At 41.7% G+C, this 16,498-nt stretch overlaps 1 protein-coding gene across 2 annotated transcripts in view; it reads right to left on the minus strand.

The window, feature by feature from the left end:
• Positions 1–16,498, minus strand: part of TENM2 (teneurin transmembrane protein 2) — a 573,466-nt gene that overhangs the window by 276,583 nt on the left and 280,385 nt on the right. For both annotated transcript variants that reach the window (XM_087429448.1, XM_014786118.2), the window contains exon 3: positions 3,789–4,023. In XM_087429448.1, coding sequence (XP_087285574.1) covers positions 3,789–4,023 — 235 coding nt within the window. The remainder of the gene's footprint in view (positions 1–3,788; positions 4,024–16,498) is intronic.

The following is a 16,498-nucleotide window of genomic DNA, read 5'->3' on the forward strand; positions in this document are numbered from 1 at the left end:
AGAGTTGCATGTGGACTTTGTTCTAAGACCTTCTGTGAACAGGCTGAGAGAAAGATGGTGGGCAGAATTATTTGTTACACGCTACGTTAGAAAAGACAGTACAGACTGCTTGCAATTAGTTCCTCTGCTCTATGTTGGTTTTTCTTGGATTATATTATGGTTTATGCATAAATTGACTGCATTCAGTAATAGAAGTTTATATGCATTGTTCTTTTTTATGACTACCGTTGATTACAGAACTTTCTTTACAGGCATTTTTGTCTTGCGTTAAATTCCAAATTGATACAGCCCAGTTTTTTGGCTATGCCTCCTTAATCAGCACCTCTGATTCTACTTGTCATGGAAAGAAAATGGAAAAGCATAGTCAAAGGAAGATCTAACATGCCTCATTAAGACTGATGGGAACATCAAAAAGCAATGCAGAGAGGCAAGGGCTTGCTCCTCACCGGTCTAAAGAAACACACTGGACTTGGCTTAGAGTCTCTGGGGGTGGCTCATCACCTCCCAGAGTTATGAAATTCTTCCATCACACCCAGATGTCTGTATTAATGAGAGCAGAGGTGGTGAAGCTGTTTGTAAATTTCCACTGCATTTTCAAAATTGATGACTACATCGTGATTGTCCTCCAGAATGTTTTGCCTTCAATGTTTCTCTCTCCTGGATGTGGTTAATCAATTCTTATTTGGTATGAAAGATAGGAATGGGAATCCTAGTATGGCATCATGCCCCCAAAAGAAGAGCTCCCATACCTACACTTTCTCTCATGGGTAAGAAAATAACAGTATTAAACTCACAATGTTTCGGCATTTGAATGAGTGAATTTGTTCAGTTCTACGGTTTCCAAGACTACATGAAAACTCAGTAGAGAATGCGAATGAATAATATGCAAAAATCTTTGACTTTTTTCCACTTATCTATTAGGAAACTCTATTCTATTAATCTATTACTAAACTCTTACTCATCCTTCAAAACCCAGCTTAAATAGCCCCTTGGCTGTGAAACTTTTCCTGGGAGAGTTAATCACATCTTTCACTGTGCAATCACTGTAACTTTTACACTTCCATTATTGTACATACTGTACCATCCTTTTGTTTATATGCCTATCTCCTCCTTTAGATTGTATGAGCTTTAAGGACAGAATACATATTTTAATTGTTACCTCCCCAGTACCTAACATAGTGCTTGGCATATACGAGGGACTCAGTAAATATTTGCCAATGTAAGACAGACTGGATAATACTTACAAGAGAAACATAAAGCTCAACAATTCTATTCATTACTGCTCAAGTTTCATGTACGAGATCAGTTGCACAGCCAAGTTATATGTATTCAATGCCATGACTGGAGTTTCAAATATCTGCTGACTTCTGCACTCTGTGTTTGACTTCTGGTAATAGCCTCATCCCAAGGGCCTGACATTCTCTAATCCTTGGCCCTTGAATCTACTGATCAAAGAACACGCAGGTGTTGTTCTTGTTTCTTTTTTCTGATGGGCTTCAAGGTTTTGCATTCCTGTCTATTCCCCAAGCTTTGTCTTTAACTTGCCTCCAAGAGCATCACTGAGAAGCCCTAATCCTTGGAGAAATGCCAAAGATCCAAATATCCAATGAGGAGGACTCTACAGGTCAGAAAACCAGTTCCAGGAGAGCTCACTTCAGGAAACAGGAAGGTGATATGCTTGGCTTTGCTGGACCTCTCTACCAGACCCTTGTCCAGGGAACACTTTATTACAAATGGCTGTTCAAAATAAATCTCCTAGAAAACAAACTGATCGCATCAGAAGCTGGGAGATGGAAGATTTGTACATGCAGCATATGCTTTCTTATCACCAAGGGGAGACTCCTTGTGAGGTGCAAACACTCGGATGGTCCTTGCCCTGTCAGTGTAACAATTAGGACAATAAATGTAGGTTTGTGGTTATTCACCTGTCAGACATCTCACCATCTTCTTTTGTGTGTAGGAACCACCAGAGTTTCATCCAATGTGGCTCATAATTTACCATCTCCCTGAAACCCTAGACCACTTGGAAGTTACTTCACCCCTCTACATCTAGAGTCTGCATCTTTAACATGGTGATAACTATGGTCCTTCCTACCTTACTCGATTGATTGCTTTCAGGCTTGAATGAGACAGTGCATGTAAAGCACTCATGTGGGGCATATACAAAGCGTACAATAAAAGCCGGTTGTTAATGGTGATGGTGTTCCTCTTCTTTCCTTCTCCTTTTCCTTTTTCTACAGTAGCTACTGCATTTCTCCTTCCCCTTCTCCTTCTCCATCTAGTCTGCTCTATGAGCCTTTATATCCAGAAACTATTTTTCAAACAATAGTCTGTTAATGTAAAAATAGGCTGACTAGTGCCCAACAAACTCTATGGCAGATCATAATTATGGGGAGGAAAAAGAAAGTCTTATCTAACCTTAAAGACCACCATCAACTATGACAATATCCCAAGGAAAGCCTGGTGGACCAGTCAGCTTTCTGCCTGGAAACTTTCCAGCAAAGCTGTTTATTAATGGGTTACTATATCAGTGCAGACATTAAATATATCCAGCATATATAATATATGCATATAGTTTCTATTGATTTCACATATTTTAAGCCTTAGAGATTAAGATTGTAGGCATGGTTTAAAATAACCTATAATTGTCAGAAAATAAAATTTATTACAGTTTGGAGTGACTACAGTGACAATGGTGCACAACGTATTAATGTTCAAGATCTTATTTAAAAAAATCCAAAGAGTGTTATAGACAAGAAATAACATCAAATGCTATGGCTTGCAAAATTGTTTTCAGCTGAGTGCAGAAAATTCACTGGCCATTACCAGAAAGATTACAGATTATTTCTGTTTTTCCTCAAATCTCAGTTATTAGAGTTTAAAAACTATGTGAGAACGTTTTGAAGGGTCATTATGATTAACCTCTTTCTCTGTTTAGTCTCCATGATTCTTTCAGACAAGGAAACAATCACAACTAAAGCACACAATCATGAAATTGTCTGGGGATGGAGGCACCAAGGCCATTCCAATATCTGGCCGACCCACTCACCGCCTTCACTGCCAATTACACCCCAGCCCACCATGCTGTTTCTGACACACCTTCTTTCAGGTCACGAAGGTGGGCATGGTTTTGGAAGACCAGAAGCAACGGTGGGAAAAGGACGGGAGCAAAGGCAAAATAAGAAGCGAGGCCTGGAGATCACTCTGAAACTCTTCCCTCCCAACATAAGTGCTGCCCCTTTTTCCTTGCTGTTTGTTTTTACACATTGTTGTTTGCCCCTCAGGCATCAAGCTGTTAGTGTGTACAGGAGGGATTAAAGTGGGACTGCATGTTGGATGAAATATAAATTAAAATTATACTTCTGTCAGTCTGGAATCAGGGATTGTTTCCAAGGTCTCCCCAAACACTTAATTTCAAATGAGTCTTCATTTATTACTTCAAGAAAGGCCAAATGCATAATTTATCAGCAACTTTCAGTCAATATACCCTTATAAGCATGTTTCCCATGAGCCTTTGAGTAAAAATATGTTATGCTAATTCTATTAGTTGGGTACACAAGAGCTGTCCAAGAGAGTAAACAAGCATTAAAAGGAGACACATGTGAACAAAGAAATACCTATCAACCTACCATCCAGGGTCAAATTACCAAGGGAACAACAAGGAGGTGGTAAACTTGTCCCATTATTTATGCCAAGATTTTCTCCCCCACTAGAACTCTGAGCCACCCAGCAGCATTGTGTGGGTGACTCAGGTAGGGAGATGGGCGTGATTGGTGGCGGGGACTTACCGGGTCTCCAGTGGCACGTTGCTGTTTAGCACCCAGCTGTCCTGAAGCTGAACAGACTCTGGTGTGGTGGCCAGGTCATTGGGCGCGGGAGCTGGGGCGTGGATCTGACTCCGCCGATTGGTCAGCGAGTTCCTGTTAAGGGAGTTGGCTGACGAGTGGTGATGGGACAGCGTGTGGTTGTGAGGGGGTGGCAGAGGGGGCCTCAGAGTTGACTGGCTGTGGTGGTTTGGAGGGCCTGAAAAAAGAGGAAGGAGAAACGGCCATTAGCAGCTACAGGTTACAGCCTCAGACACTCTGCAAACCTGCAGAGGAGAGCCTAGAACCCAAGTCTCTATGCTGACAATGGCTGCAAGTTACAAAGCAGAGACACAGATAAGAGGGCATAAAGCATCCCAGTGTTACTTACTAATAAATAATATGCTTTCACTTGCTTTTATCCATAGGCATCAAATGAAGAATGAAAAACTAGGTTAGCAAACCCAGGCTGATGAGGGCTGACCAGTGCAAACATTTGAAACATATGCATACTGCAGTGAAAGTGACACGACATTCAAAGCCAATCATTGTTGTAAGGAGTCCCTATACCATTTCCTGGTAAACCAGTGCACTGCATACATTCCTCTTCCTAAAGGTAATAAGAATATGGCACACTCTAAGTCAGGGAGTAGCAGATCCAAATACCTGTAGGGGCCAGGCAAGAAAGGGAAGTTGGCCAGTTATGGGCTGAGGTGACCTGGAGAGGGTAGAAAGCAGCCCTCACTCAGATCCAGGTCCATGTGGCCACGTGGGCATGAGGGCTCAAGGCAGCCTGATCTTCTATTTTTTCTAGGAAAGCTGAAGATCTGGACTTTTAGATACAATTTCCTGTCTTTTTTAAATGTTGACAATTAAAAAAATTTGTGTGTGTGTTTGTGTACGTGTATATATATACATATATAATTTTTTATATATATAATTAATTTTATATATAATTTTTTTTAATGAGAGTCAACAAAACACACCTGTGAGCCCGCTCAGATCAGCGAGCTGATAATGTCTCTCCTCTGAGAGATGAGCCCTGAGGATTCAGTCTCTGGAGAAGGTCAGGGTTGGTGTTTTCAAACCATGACCCTTACTCCAAACTGCATCCTGTTTTCTGGTCTTGAAGTCCTCTATCCTTGCAGCAAAAACACACAAAGGAGAACTGTACCTCTGTATATATCCCCTAGTAAATATGACCACAGATGACAACTCCACACGGGGTTTTCCCGGCAACCCCTTCTCAATCTACGAAATGAAATATTTTAAGCGAAATGAAAATGGAAGTAGTTCACTATGCAATAGAAGCCTATAATGGCTGCTGAAACATGACTTTTAATTTGTGTCCTTTGAGAAAGTTTATTGTTTGAAGCCTCCAGTCAGGGTTGGCAGCTCACCAGGTGACTGCAGAGCCTTGTCATTTTGGCCCTGGCCAACTTTTAAAATCCTCAGCCCCTGCTGTCCTGGCTTTAAGAAGTTGGCTCAAGTCATTTAAACAAGCAATTTGACACAAATTTCAACTACTTGTCTCCTTATGTGGCCAGGTTACATCTCCAAAAGGTATAATCTACATTCCGTGGCTCCTGTGAAGCCCGCAGAAACGTTCTGAAAGAAAGACAACATGTCAGGAAGATAGTAGGTTTGGAGAGCATCATGACCAACGAAAACAGGAAGGAAAAATAGGGAGGAAAGTGGTTCCTCGAAGTTTGCATCTCTGGGCTGAAATTACTTGGGAGATGGTTTCTGTATTTTTTTTTTGGTGTTCAGAAAAAGACAACTAAAACTAAAACTCAGTGGGAAATGCCACTGTACAGTTGTGTAGATTTTAAATCGCGTCCTCCAAATGAACCTGTAATTCGCATTTTACATTATGCACCAGTGACATTTTAAATATATCCTTGAGGGAGTTTCATAGCCGTAGCAGGCTATTATATTTTCTGGCATTGTTGTGTGTCTAGTAATGTATTATTATAGAGTTATTTAGCATTTGTCTGTCTCGTATTAGTGGAAAGAAGTGAGAAGAGGAGGTGAAATGATGTAATAATGATCCTTCAGAGATGCTATCCAAGTCCCTCACACACAGCTAATGAATTCTCATGCCTTCCTTTCCCCCTCTCTCAACGCCCATCCAAGTGGTGTCATTATTCTCCATTAGTTGGATAATTATGAGGCTTGCCTCGGGAAGACGAGATGAATCAGTGCACAAGTGAGAACCCGCCCTCCTCAGACCCAAGCCCTAACCTTCCATCTCCTCCAGCCCCCACCCTCCAGCTCACCAGACCACACATTCTCCCAAAGTTCAAAGAGACCACGTGAGGGATTTAATTCACTAAATGAAATACTGGAACCTTCCTGCTTCCTGTCTATTCACCCTGAGCTAAAGTTTCTCTGCCTACTCCAGCTTGCGTGACCCTTCTTTGTCCATCTGCGTTCTGTGTGGGCGGAATTCCTGTGGTTGCCTTTCCAGGGGTGGCGCCGAGGGGGAAACGGGACCACCGGCCTGAGTGCTATGTGGTATGTCCCCAATAAAGCGGAGGGTGAGTTTTCCAGTTCATTGGAAGAGATTTCAGGCTTTCTTTCCATTTCTCCTAAAGAGAAGGCCTAGAGTTTCAGGGAGGAGATGCAGAAAGAAGAACAGGGGAAGATGAAGGAATACTTAATTCTCCACTCACCCTGCCCTCCTATAAAGCAACACGCAACTGCAAATAAATCAAATTATTGAGAGTAACAACAACAAAAACTATCCAGCATCCTCGGTGTCAAAAGATGTTCTCCTTACTGTTGCTCATTTCCACTCTGACACTGTACTGCTCATTTATCTATCTATCCAACAGTCACGTTTCAACTAGGTGCAGGGGATAGAAGGGAAAGGCAGTTGCAGTACAGAGTGGTAAATGCTCCCACGGGAGTATACACAGAGAGACGTGGGGCACCAGGAGGGGCATTTCGCCAGCAGGCAGGAGATAAAATCTAAAGAACTGGGTTTGGGGATTGGGTCTGCCACTTTCCAGTTGTGTGAACCTGGGCTTGCGACCTCATTTCTTGAATTCTCAGTGTCCTCATCTGCCAGATGGTGACAACGGCAGTAACTACCCACTAAGGCTGCTGTGAAGGAGCAAGAGGATATGCATGTAAAGTACTAACAATGCTGCCTGATGGCTGGCAAGTTCCCCAAAACCGTGTGCCTGGAGCATTGCTCGGGTCTTTCAGGAATGAAAGGATGGATAAGACTTAGCTGCAGCTCTCAAGGAGCCCAGAGTTGAGGAGAGGGAGTAAATCTGGACTTCATCTATCTGTGTCACAAACCTGCAGCCCCCAAGCTGAATATTACTAAAATCTGAAGTTGAGATTTTATATAGTGTTCCAGATTTCTGACTTCCTTTGAAAACAAAAACAAAATGAAAATACTGAGTCTGTACTCCCTCATGGCAACAGTTAGATAGAGAAACTGTTAACAATCCCTGTTATCTTACTCTAGCCGGATGTATGCATTTATGTCACCAGTTGGTAGACATTTATGGTTTTGACCGCTGGTTTAACCTGGGGTACCTTAGCATTCTCTGAGGGTCATGTACCTCTAATATAACATCTCTGCCACAACTAATGACCTCAAGCACTTTTTGCGTTTATCCTTTTTCATTACAGTCATCCAAGCATTTGCCTGATGGGATGGTTTTCATTTTAAAAATGCAAACAATAGTCAGCAACATGCCTTACTGCTTCTTTCTAAGAAGCCAAATTACATGAAAAGCCCTTCTTGAAGGCAAGTGATGTCTTCAAACTATGGTGAAACAGAAATGAATAACTCAGCTTGATGGAGGAACCTTCAGGTCCACTCTAAGTTCAACATATTTATTGGGCTTGATTAATGTGCATATTATTAATGGCTCTTCTATTACATAACTATGAAATCACATAATGCAATTGAGCCACGAATAACTAGGTAACATAAATGCTTACACAGTATCAACCTAATAAGTATGCTATTAGCAAGCAAAAGGCAACTGCCATTAAAATTGCAGTGCTAACCTATTATATTGTACCTGATTTACCTTGAGGTGAGAACCTGGAATTTATTTTTAGGTGCTGCGTGGCTTTTAGTTCTAGGAAGAAGGAGCTGCATATTGGTTCTTTGTTAAAAGCTAGGGCGGGACAGGTAAGACTCCTAGCAAAGATAAGTGAATATATAGAGAAGGTGCTTCCTGTATATTTAAAAATTAAGTCCTGGAACGAGCACTTAATTTGTCCTGTTTGCTTGTTTGGTCCTGTTTGCTTGAATGATCTATGATTCTGTGTTTTTAGATTTGCTGTGCGGCAGTTGCCCAAAATTTTGATCTCAACAGGGATGCCCTTCACATATTCTGTCCTTCCTAAATGCCAATTGGTTGACAGTGGAGTCATAAGAAGAATAAAGCAGTACTTCTTTGTTGAGTAACAATATCAATTCCAACAAAGTTACATGTGAGGACTGCAAAATCTTGGAGTATCAACTCTTGTGTTGACTAGACTAGTGCTGCTCAAACAGCACGTGGAAACAACTAACACCCACATTTTAAGTAATGTGTAAAGTAAGAACTTTCTTTGGAGTTAAGGAAGTAAATTCTTAATAATTGGCTATTGTTTTGCACTCTTCCTAAATAAACAGCTGGGGAAGGCATTTAGGCTAGGTCTACCCTTGCCAAGGAGGGGTGCAGATGAGAGTAGCAGGCAGGGATAAACTAAGATAGCCTCACAATTTTTCCTGGTGATTAAAAATGATGATAAAATGTATGAAAGAAAAAATGAAAGTAGAGACCTGTCCAATTGCTAATAATTCACTCATTCTTGAAGATGGCATGCCAACTGCTGGTCTTTAAAAATTTCAACCCCTCAGACCCCAGGATGATGAATTAACCACAAACTCTCTGCCTTCTTCTAGTGAACCACATCTTTGGAGCAAGTTACCTCCTGAGAGCAATCTGAAGATGCTAGAAGTGGGGATGGTGTTGGCAGAGACTTTGGAGTCTCTGGTTGATGAAAACTGGCCCCACAACATCCTGTTCAAATTTGACCTTGAGTGGAAGCCAGAGGGAGTCAGAGGTGAGGATTTTCAAGAATAACAGCCTCTGTTAGAACTAAGCAGAGTCCGTTGCAGATGGCCAGGCTGGTGGGCAGCTTTGAACCCCTGCATGGCCACTTACTAGCCGTGTGACCACTGAAAAGCTACATATTTTTTTCTGATTCTGTTTCTTCACTTGTAAAATGGGTATAGTAATTTTACTTCTTTCATACACTTGTTAGGAGCATCAAATGAGAATATATCTATAAAGATCTTAGCATAATTCTTGGCACATAGTAAGTATTAATAAACATTATTATATATTATACTATGTGTTATAATTAACAATACTGATGATAGTAATAACAGCATCAGTATCTACAGCTCTGGGGAAAATGATGAGTACCTCCTGGGCCACTCCAGTTTTCCTAGCTCTTGGAAGTGGCAGCTCTTGAAGGCAATATCAACTTGACGTATGGAGGCAAAATTGCCAACCTCAATTCTCCACCTTCAAATTCTGTCTGCAGAAGGGCATAGTGACTAAGTGACATGGCACAAGCAGTAATTTAGGCAGTCTCCAGAGCATCTCTCTGAGATCTTGCAGAAATAGAACCTGGATTCAGAAATGTTCCATTTCCATAAACAAAACAATCCATGTTAATGACACAAAATAATAATATTGACAATAGGTGCTATGAGTTAAGCTCTCCCTGTGTGTCTGCTCTTCTGCTAAGTGCTGTACATAAATTATTTCCATGTATCCCCACTCACTCCTATGAGACAGGCTCTCTTATCATCCCCATTTTACAGATCCAGCAAGTGAGGTTCAGAGAGGTTAAGTAATAAGCCAAAGGTCACGTAGCTTAGCAAGTAGCAGAGCTGCTCTTTGATCCCAGGGTCTCTTCCCCACTCTGCCATGAGCAAAGGAGCCCGAGGCCCCAGAGTATACTCACATAGGGAGGGAACAAGGACCCCTGCCCTGATTTATACACACCCTAGCAAATACAGAGGAAAACTCTATTGGACTCATTTTTTGCACATTTGCTTAAACGGCAGAATGAAATCTTGTGAGAAATTGCAGGCAATCGCCCACCTCAAAAGTCTGCACCTCCCGATGCTGCTTGAATCAGGAGAAATAGGCCAGAACAGCCAGACTGCAGCACCGTCTCTTTTCTGTGCCTTCCCCAAAGGCCCTCCACAAACTTCCTCCTCCGCGCTGCAGCCCTGGCTCCTGTAACCAGTGGCTTGAGGGATGAGCAGCAATTAGGTCTGTTGGAGGCAGAAACAAGGGCACACTGGGTCCCAGCTCATCCTGCCTGCTCTGACTGGAGATACTTTGTCAACAGCCCAGGGGTGGAGGGGTGGGGATTGGTCCAGATCTACTTGCCTGTGTTTGGAAACGGATGGAAAGAGATTAACTTAATTGTATGTAAGCATTGGGCACTTTGGCCATTCAACTTGCTCCCTTCCCCCCTGTCTTAGCATCTACTGAATGATCTGTCCCCTAAAGAATGGACTTTTATTTTTCACTATTGACCCACGTATGGTATTATAGCTGGGTTTGCAGGGCAGTTGACCAGTCTGCAGTATTTTTCGGATCTGGCTCCTATTGCAGCAAGCTGCAGCCTTTCTCCACATTTCAGAACGGTGGAGAAAAAGAACGGAGGATAAAGAAATGAGCCAAACTATGTCCTCTTTCTCATCTTCTGGCGCTCGGCTACAGCTCTGACCAGTGCCTCACGGCCTGGGTTGCACAGTCCTGGATCAGGGGGCTGTCCTTGATGGAAGGGCCCCACTCAGCCTGAACGGAGTGCCAGAGAAGGAAAGGGCTGTGCTCACTCGTAAAGAACAATTTGTAGTTCTCTTGCTTACACAAAATATATGACCTCAGAGAAAAAACATTCCGAGTGCATTCACAATGACACACAGATCAACATCACATGGCAGAAGCACGGGAATTGCAGTCATAGGAGCAATCATTTGCAGGCTTAGAAACGAAAATTTTGTCAGCTCTATCTACATTCATAAAAAACCAGGGTTTAGAGGGACATCTTAGATCATCTAAGAACAATCGCTCCCATTTAATAAGCACCAGCTATGTGATAATCGCTCTATATATTTCACCTTATTTAAAACTAGAAATAACCTTCAAAGTAGATATTGTTCTCCATTTTAAAGATGAGGAAATTGAGGTGCAGGGCAGTTAAGTGATATGTTTCCCTCCTTACATTTTGTATTTAACTGTAATACATCTGGGCCCCTTTTGAGCACATACTGGGTACATCTCTTTCATAACCCTAGGCACATGGTTTTATATTATTTTTGGACTCTCCTGTGTTCCCTGATGGATTGTGAGCTCCTCCAGCACAGGGAGTCTGTCTCTCTTGTTTTTATATCCCCAGCACAAGGCTACAGTGTCTGGCACAGAAGTAGTGCTGAATGAATGAATGAATGGATGAGCAACTCGTTTAGACAGCCTCAGCGGAGAAGGATCAGAGCAGATTTCTGCCTCTGTTCTTTGAACATTCCAGTTGATTGCTGGAATATGACTGGCCTTCCCTTAATTCCCTGAATTCTTATTGCCCTCAGAGGCTCCTTTAACAGGGAGACAGATGGACACAGGGGCAAGGTGATTTTGATCCCCTCTGTTTTTATCTGTTTATTTATTCCTGGCTCTGCCTGACCACCTATTCTTTTTTTTTTTTTTTATAACAGCTTTATTCAGATATAATAAAATTCAGCTTTTTAAAGCGTACATTTCAGTGTTTTTTTAGTATATTCACTGGGATCTGCAACTACCACTATCTAATTTTAAAGCATTTTCATCAACCCCCCAAGGAAATCCCTACCCATTAGCAGTCACTCTCCACTCCCTCCTTCCCCATAACCCCTGGCAAATATTAATCTACTTTCTGTTTCTATGGATTTACCTATCCTGTACATTTCACATACATGGTGATTCCCTCTGTTTTTATAACCAAGATGTCTGCTGCAGAACCCCCTTGGAACCAATCAAAGTTAGATCTCAGATGGGGCACACTTCACACCACTTTACAATATCTTTCCCTGGCAACCTGAAGCCGGTCCGTCACAGGAGATTTTTGGCTGGGACTCTGCTGCTGTTGATATTTTTCAGATGGAGATTGTTAGGTGATGGCATTTGAGAGCCAAGTGTGCACTTGAGGGTCTGAGGGGGATCCTGGAATTTGTTCCAGCACTTCAGGCATGGCTGTAATCACTGCAGAGCCATCCCTGCTCAGCTAAAACCAAGCCATGCACAGGCAGGGACTCTTGTGGGGAGGAAGAACGAAGGAGGGAACTCTTGAATTGGGTGCCAAACCAGCAGCTGCCCTTGAATTACAAGCTTAATAGCGATTGTAATTGTTTGGGACCATCCTGCCCAAATAGGGCAAGTTCTCACATATGATGGGACAGAAAGGGATTTTAATCATAGGTGCCACATCACTGTACCACACCTTAGACTCATTCCTTGCTTTCTTAAATCATCAGGAAAGTATCACTTGAGATCAATGTCAACTCCATTAGCTACTTTCCAAGTGACAAAGACAAAAAAAAAAAAAGGGCCACTTGAAATACTTAGAGGAACCCTTCTAAAGAGAAGATTTTATTGCAAAGTTACATCTGAGCAGTGCCTATCTGAGCATTTCAATAAATCTACATTACTCTAGGTATTTTGGCATCCTCGGGGAGAGGAAAGCCTATCAGTGGAAAGTAATGATTTTGGGTTTTTCAATTGCCCTAAGGATCTTGACAATGCTATTAAGACCCATGCTTTCCCTGTCGAGAAGTTAGGAGTGAAATTATTAATACGGCCAGACTTTATGTTGATTGTTGCGCTGTAGCAGAAAATATTCTCTGTTATTTGAGCTGCATTATCACTTTCCCAAGCAGAGAATTGCATCAGAAATTTAAACTCTTCTCATTTCAGCTCATCACATAGCTTTTCAAGGTCTTATTGTAAAATAGGCTGGGCAAAATTTGGATATCTCCCTACGCATGAAAGATAACATGTTTTTGAAAGACCATAGTATTTTTTTTTTTTTTAATAAAAATCACAGTGAAAATTTTCTTCCATCAAGATGTCATTCTTTAGTGCTTTAGGTTTTCCTTGGGGTATATTTCATTCTTTTCTTTTTTTCTTCTTTGAGATGGTCACAATGCTTTCCTGTGAACACAGGAAGAGGATCAAAACAAAGATAAAATATGATTTTGATTTCAGATTGAGCCTCTGATGCACAGAATGATGGGGAAGAGCTCTGATCTCCACCATTCATTAATACCAAGAATGACTGAAGCACATCAGTTAAATGGCAAGGACTGGATAAAGGTTCCTGGAGCATTTTCACTTCAAAGCTCAGCAGAATTATTTACTATCTGAGTGACCTTTTCCCCAAATCTCTCATGGTACACGCCTTATAGGGCAAGGGAACAAAAGTTTCTCCATATTATATAAACAGAAGTCAGCTGAATGTCAGACCTTGAACTGCATCTGGTTTCATGTCAAGTGACAGCTGATGTAATGGGATGTACAGAACATATTGATGGAGATATTTTTAGGATACCCTTTCTGCCTTCAAAATAAACACATACACACACATAAGCAGGTAATTACCCCAGAGAAACAAACATCTGAGAGCTTCCTGAAGAAGCATCCTCTGCCCAGGATTACATGGTTCATGTACTATCAGCGAGAGTGCCCTTTGGATTTTATTTATAATTGTTTAGTGGTTTCTTTCAAAGTTGTCTTGGAGTTGCTTTGAATCTCCAATTAGAGTGGATCAGACAGTGCTCATGGCCATTCTTATCTTGTAGCATGAATGAGTAGGAGCATTCAGTGCTGAGAAGGGAAAGATGAGAAAATCCCCTCCCCCTCTGCCCCAGTCCAAGAGCCCCAGGATCCAAATAACTTTCAGAAAAAATTGGGACCAGTGGGAGGCCAGTGTGCTCTGCAGATCTTAGTTTTGTGGGGGACTAGGAGTCAACAACATTAGAATCACCATCTCCTACTGTGCTCCATTAGAAAAAAGTGTTTCTTCCTAGCCACCGTTCACAATGCCATTTTCTAGGGCTTCTTCAGTCTTTTCGACACTGATCTCTCCAGTTTTGCCCGGGGCACTTCTGGAGTTAGACAACCAGAGTTATGAGGTACTTAACCTATCTGTGCCTCTGTTTCCCTGTCCATAAAAGGTGGTTAATAACCGCTCCTACATGGTAAAGAGAGTTAAATGAGATGGTACGTTTAAAGTTAAAATGCTTAGAAAATGCATTAAAAATAAGAAATACCTAGGAAATGTCAGTATTTATGTTTATTTTTGCCTGAACAGGCTAATTCTTTCTCGAGGTGGTGGAGAGAGGAGTGAAATAGACCCTATGGTTCAAAGACTATTTTAACGACTTGGAAAACTTTCTGTTGCCAGATATTTTCAAGGTAAATAGCACCACTAAGAACAAGGGATCCTTTTTTCCTACTAATGAAGTATAGTAGCTTCAGGTCTTACAGAGTAACAAAAGATTTAGTGCTCTTAATTTTTACTTTTTGCAGCTTAAATACATTGAAACAAAACCATACGATAGCGGGCAATTTGAAGGACCTTATAGTAGCTTTTTTAAAACTTTTATGAATTTTCTTATTCCCTATGAAAATCAGCGTCAGGAAGGCCTAGGTTTTCGTGAATCCTGGTACGCCTGTTTAGCATCAGATCCCATTTCACATGAAAAGCCTGTGGTAAAATCAAAACTTTCAAGTCTCTCTTGCTCGCGCTCGTCCGTGAGCCACGGAGGCTGCCCGGGCATTGCGCTCCCCCACGGAACAACTCACGGAGGTCCTGAGTTATTCATCACATTTAGATGGTTGAAGTCACGAATTAGCAATTTGTTTCTCAGGGCTTCCTGGGTTACCGAAACTTTCTAGTATTTATCATCTCAAATGGGATCATTCTTAATCCCACAATGTAGAGAGTGAGTCATCTTTCTCCGAAAATAATCAGATTTGGCGGAGAAAATAATTTCCATTTCTAACACTGCTTATCTGACACTTTAATTGTGTGGTCTGGGAAGGCTTCTCAATAACACGCTATTTGATCAGAGACCTAAAGGGAATAGGGAGAGAGCCATTCCAGTGTCTGAGGGAACAACGTTTCAGAGAGAGGGAAAAGCAAGAACAAGGATATTTTAAAATCTGGGATATGTACAGGAATTGGCCAGAATATCAGTCTAGGTTTGTCTTTTCCATTCAGCTTTAAGCCTAGTTCTCAAAGCAGACACTGAAGTAAATAAGAAAGGCCCTGATCCTCACTGGCCTCTGTCTAATCTGGGATGGAACCAAGCAGGCTTCTGCCTCAGGCCCTTTGCACTCACCATACCCTTGGCCTGAGGATACAGATAATTGAGTGGCTCACTTCTTCAATGTGTGCAGGTCTCAGCTCAAATGTCACCTTTTAAGACATGCCTTCCCAGACAACCTCAGCTGTCTTATTCTGCTTACAATGCTTTCTTTTTCTCTAAAGCACATATCATCACATTTTTAAAAATTGTTTATCTGTACTAGAAAGTAAGCTCCTCGAAGGCAAGGATGCTACTTTATTCTCTGCTGAACCCCTGGCTCCTGGAACACTTAGTAGACACAATAAAGAGTTGCTGAATTAATCAATTACACATTGAGAAGTATAGCAAGAACAAACGAGTCGAAAGGAGAGTCCAAATTCCAACAGAAATGAGTCTTTCAAAGGGACTGTTGCATGGTGTCATTTGAGACAAATATTGAAAGCCTGGACTTGACCGAAGTTCAAGAAAAAAATTATTGTAAGCTTCCTTGCCAAAACACAGCTCTATCTCACGCAAACTGTAGCAATTTTTTCTCTTCCTGCAGCAACCCAAACATGACAACAAGTGCCTTACAAGCAGAAATCCCCACGGAACCAATGATGGCAGAGGCCTCTGACACACCCCAAGTGGGAATAGACACATTTCACTTCCAAACTCCAAGTAACAGGATCTCCTGTGGCTCTCTGTGCCACTTGAAAATGTTCTCTTTCCAGCACAAATCTATTGTATTAAAGAGTCTTCGTGCTACAGGCCCCGGACTCACCTGGGCAGGGAGGATCCTGACTCATCCATGTAGTTGGTGATACAAAAAGCAACCAGATATGGCAAAGAAAAAGGATAATGCAGCAGAGGGTTTGCAAGTCAAAAGCAAGATAGATGGAATTCCTCCTCCTTCAGGAAGCCTTTTCAGATTGGATCGGATGAAATCCAATGGTTTCCTAACTTTACGCTGACAAGTACAAGATATTTTATGGTTGCTCTGTTCTAGGACTAACATTCGTGCTAACACTGACACATTATATATTGAACGGCTCCATCTGGCCATATTTAACCTATTAAATCTTTATAAACCTCTCCAACTTATACATGACATATAATTGGAAACACTTTTCATTCTACGGGTTTCTCTTTGTGCAGAGCCTAGCAATGTCATATGCAGGTAGTCACTTGATAAAGCCTTTTATATTCTCTGAAAAAAATCCAAAGAAGTGACAATTCTCTCCATAAGATTCCTTTTGCCTTCTCTCTACTTAAATTCCTTACATAAGAACAGTGACCAACGAGCTAAGTTTGCTCACAGCAAACCGTT

The sequence above is a fragment of the Ceratotherium simum genome, chromosome 4, assembly GCF_057802395.1.
Source record: "Ceratotherium simum simum isolate JZ-2026a chromosome 4, ASM5780239v1, whole genome shotgun sequence".
Classification (NCBI taxonomy): domain Eukaryota; kingdom Metazoa; phylum Chordata; class Mammalia; order Perissodactyla; family Rhinocerotidae; genus Ceratotherium; species Ceratotherium simum.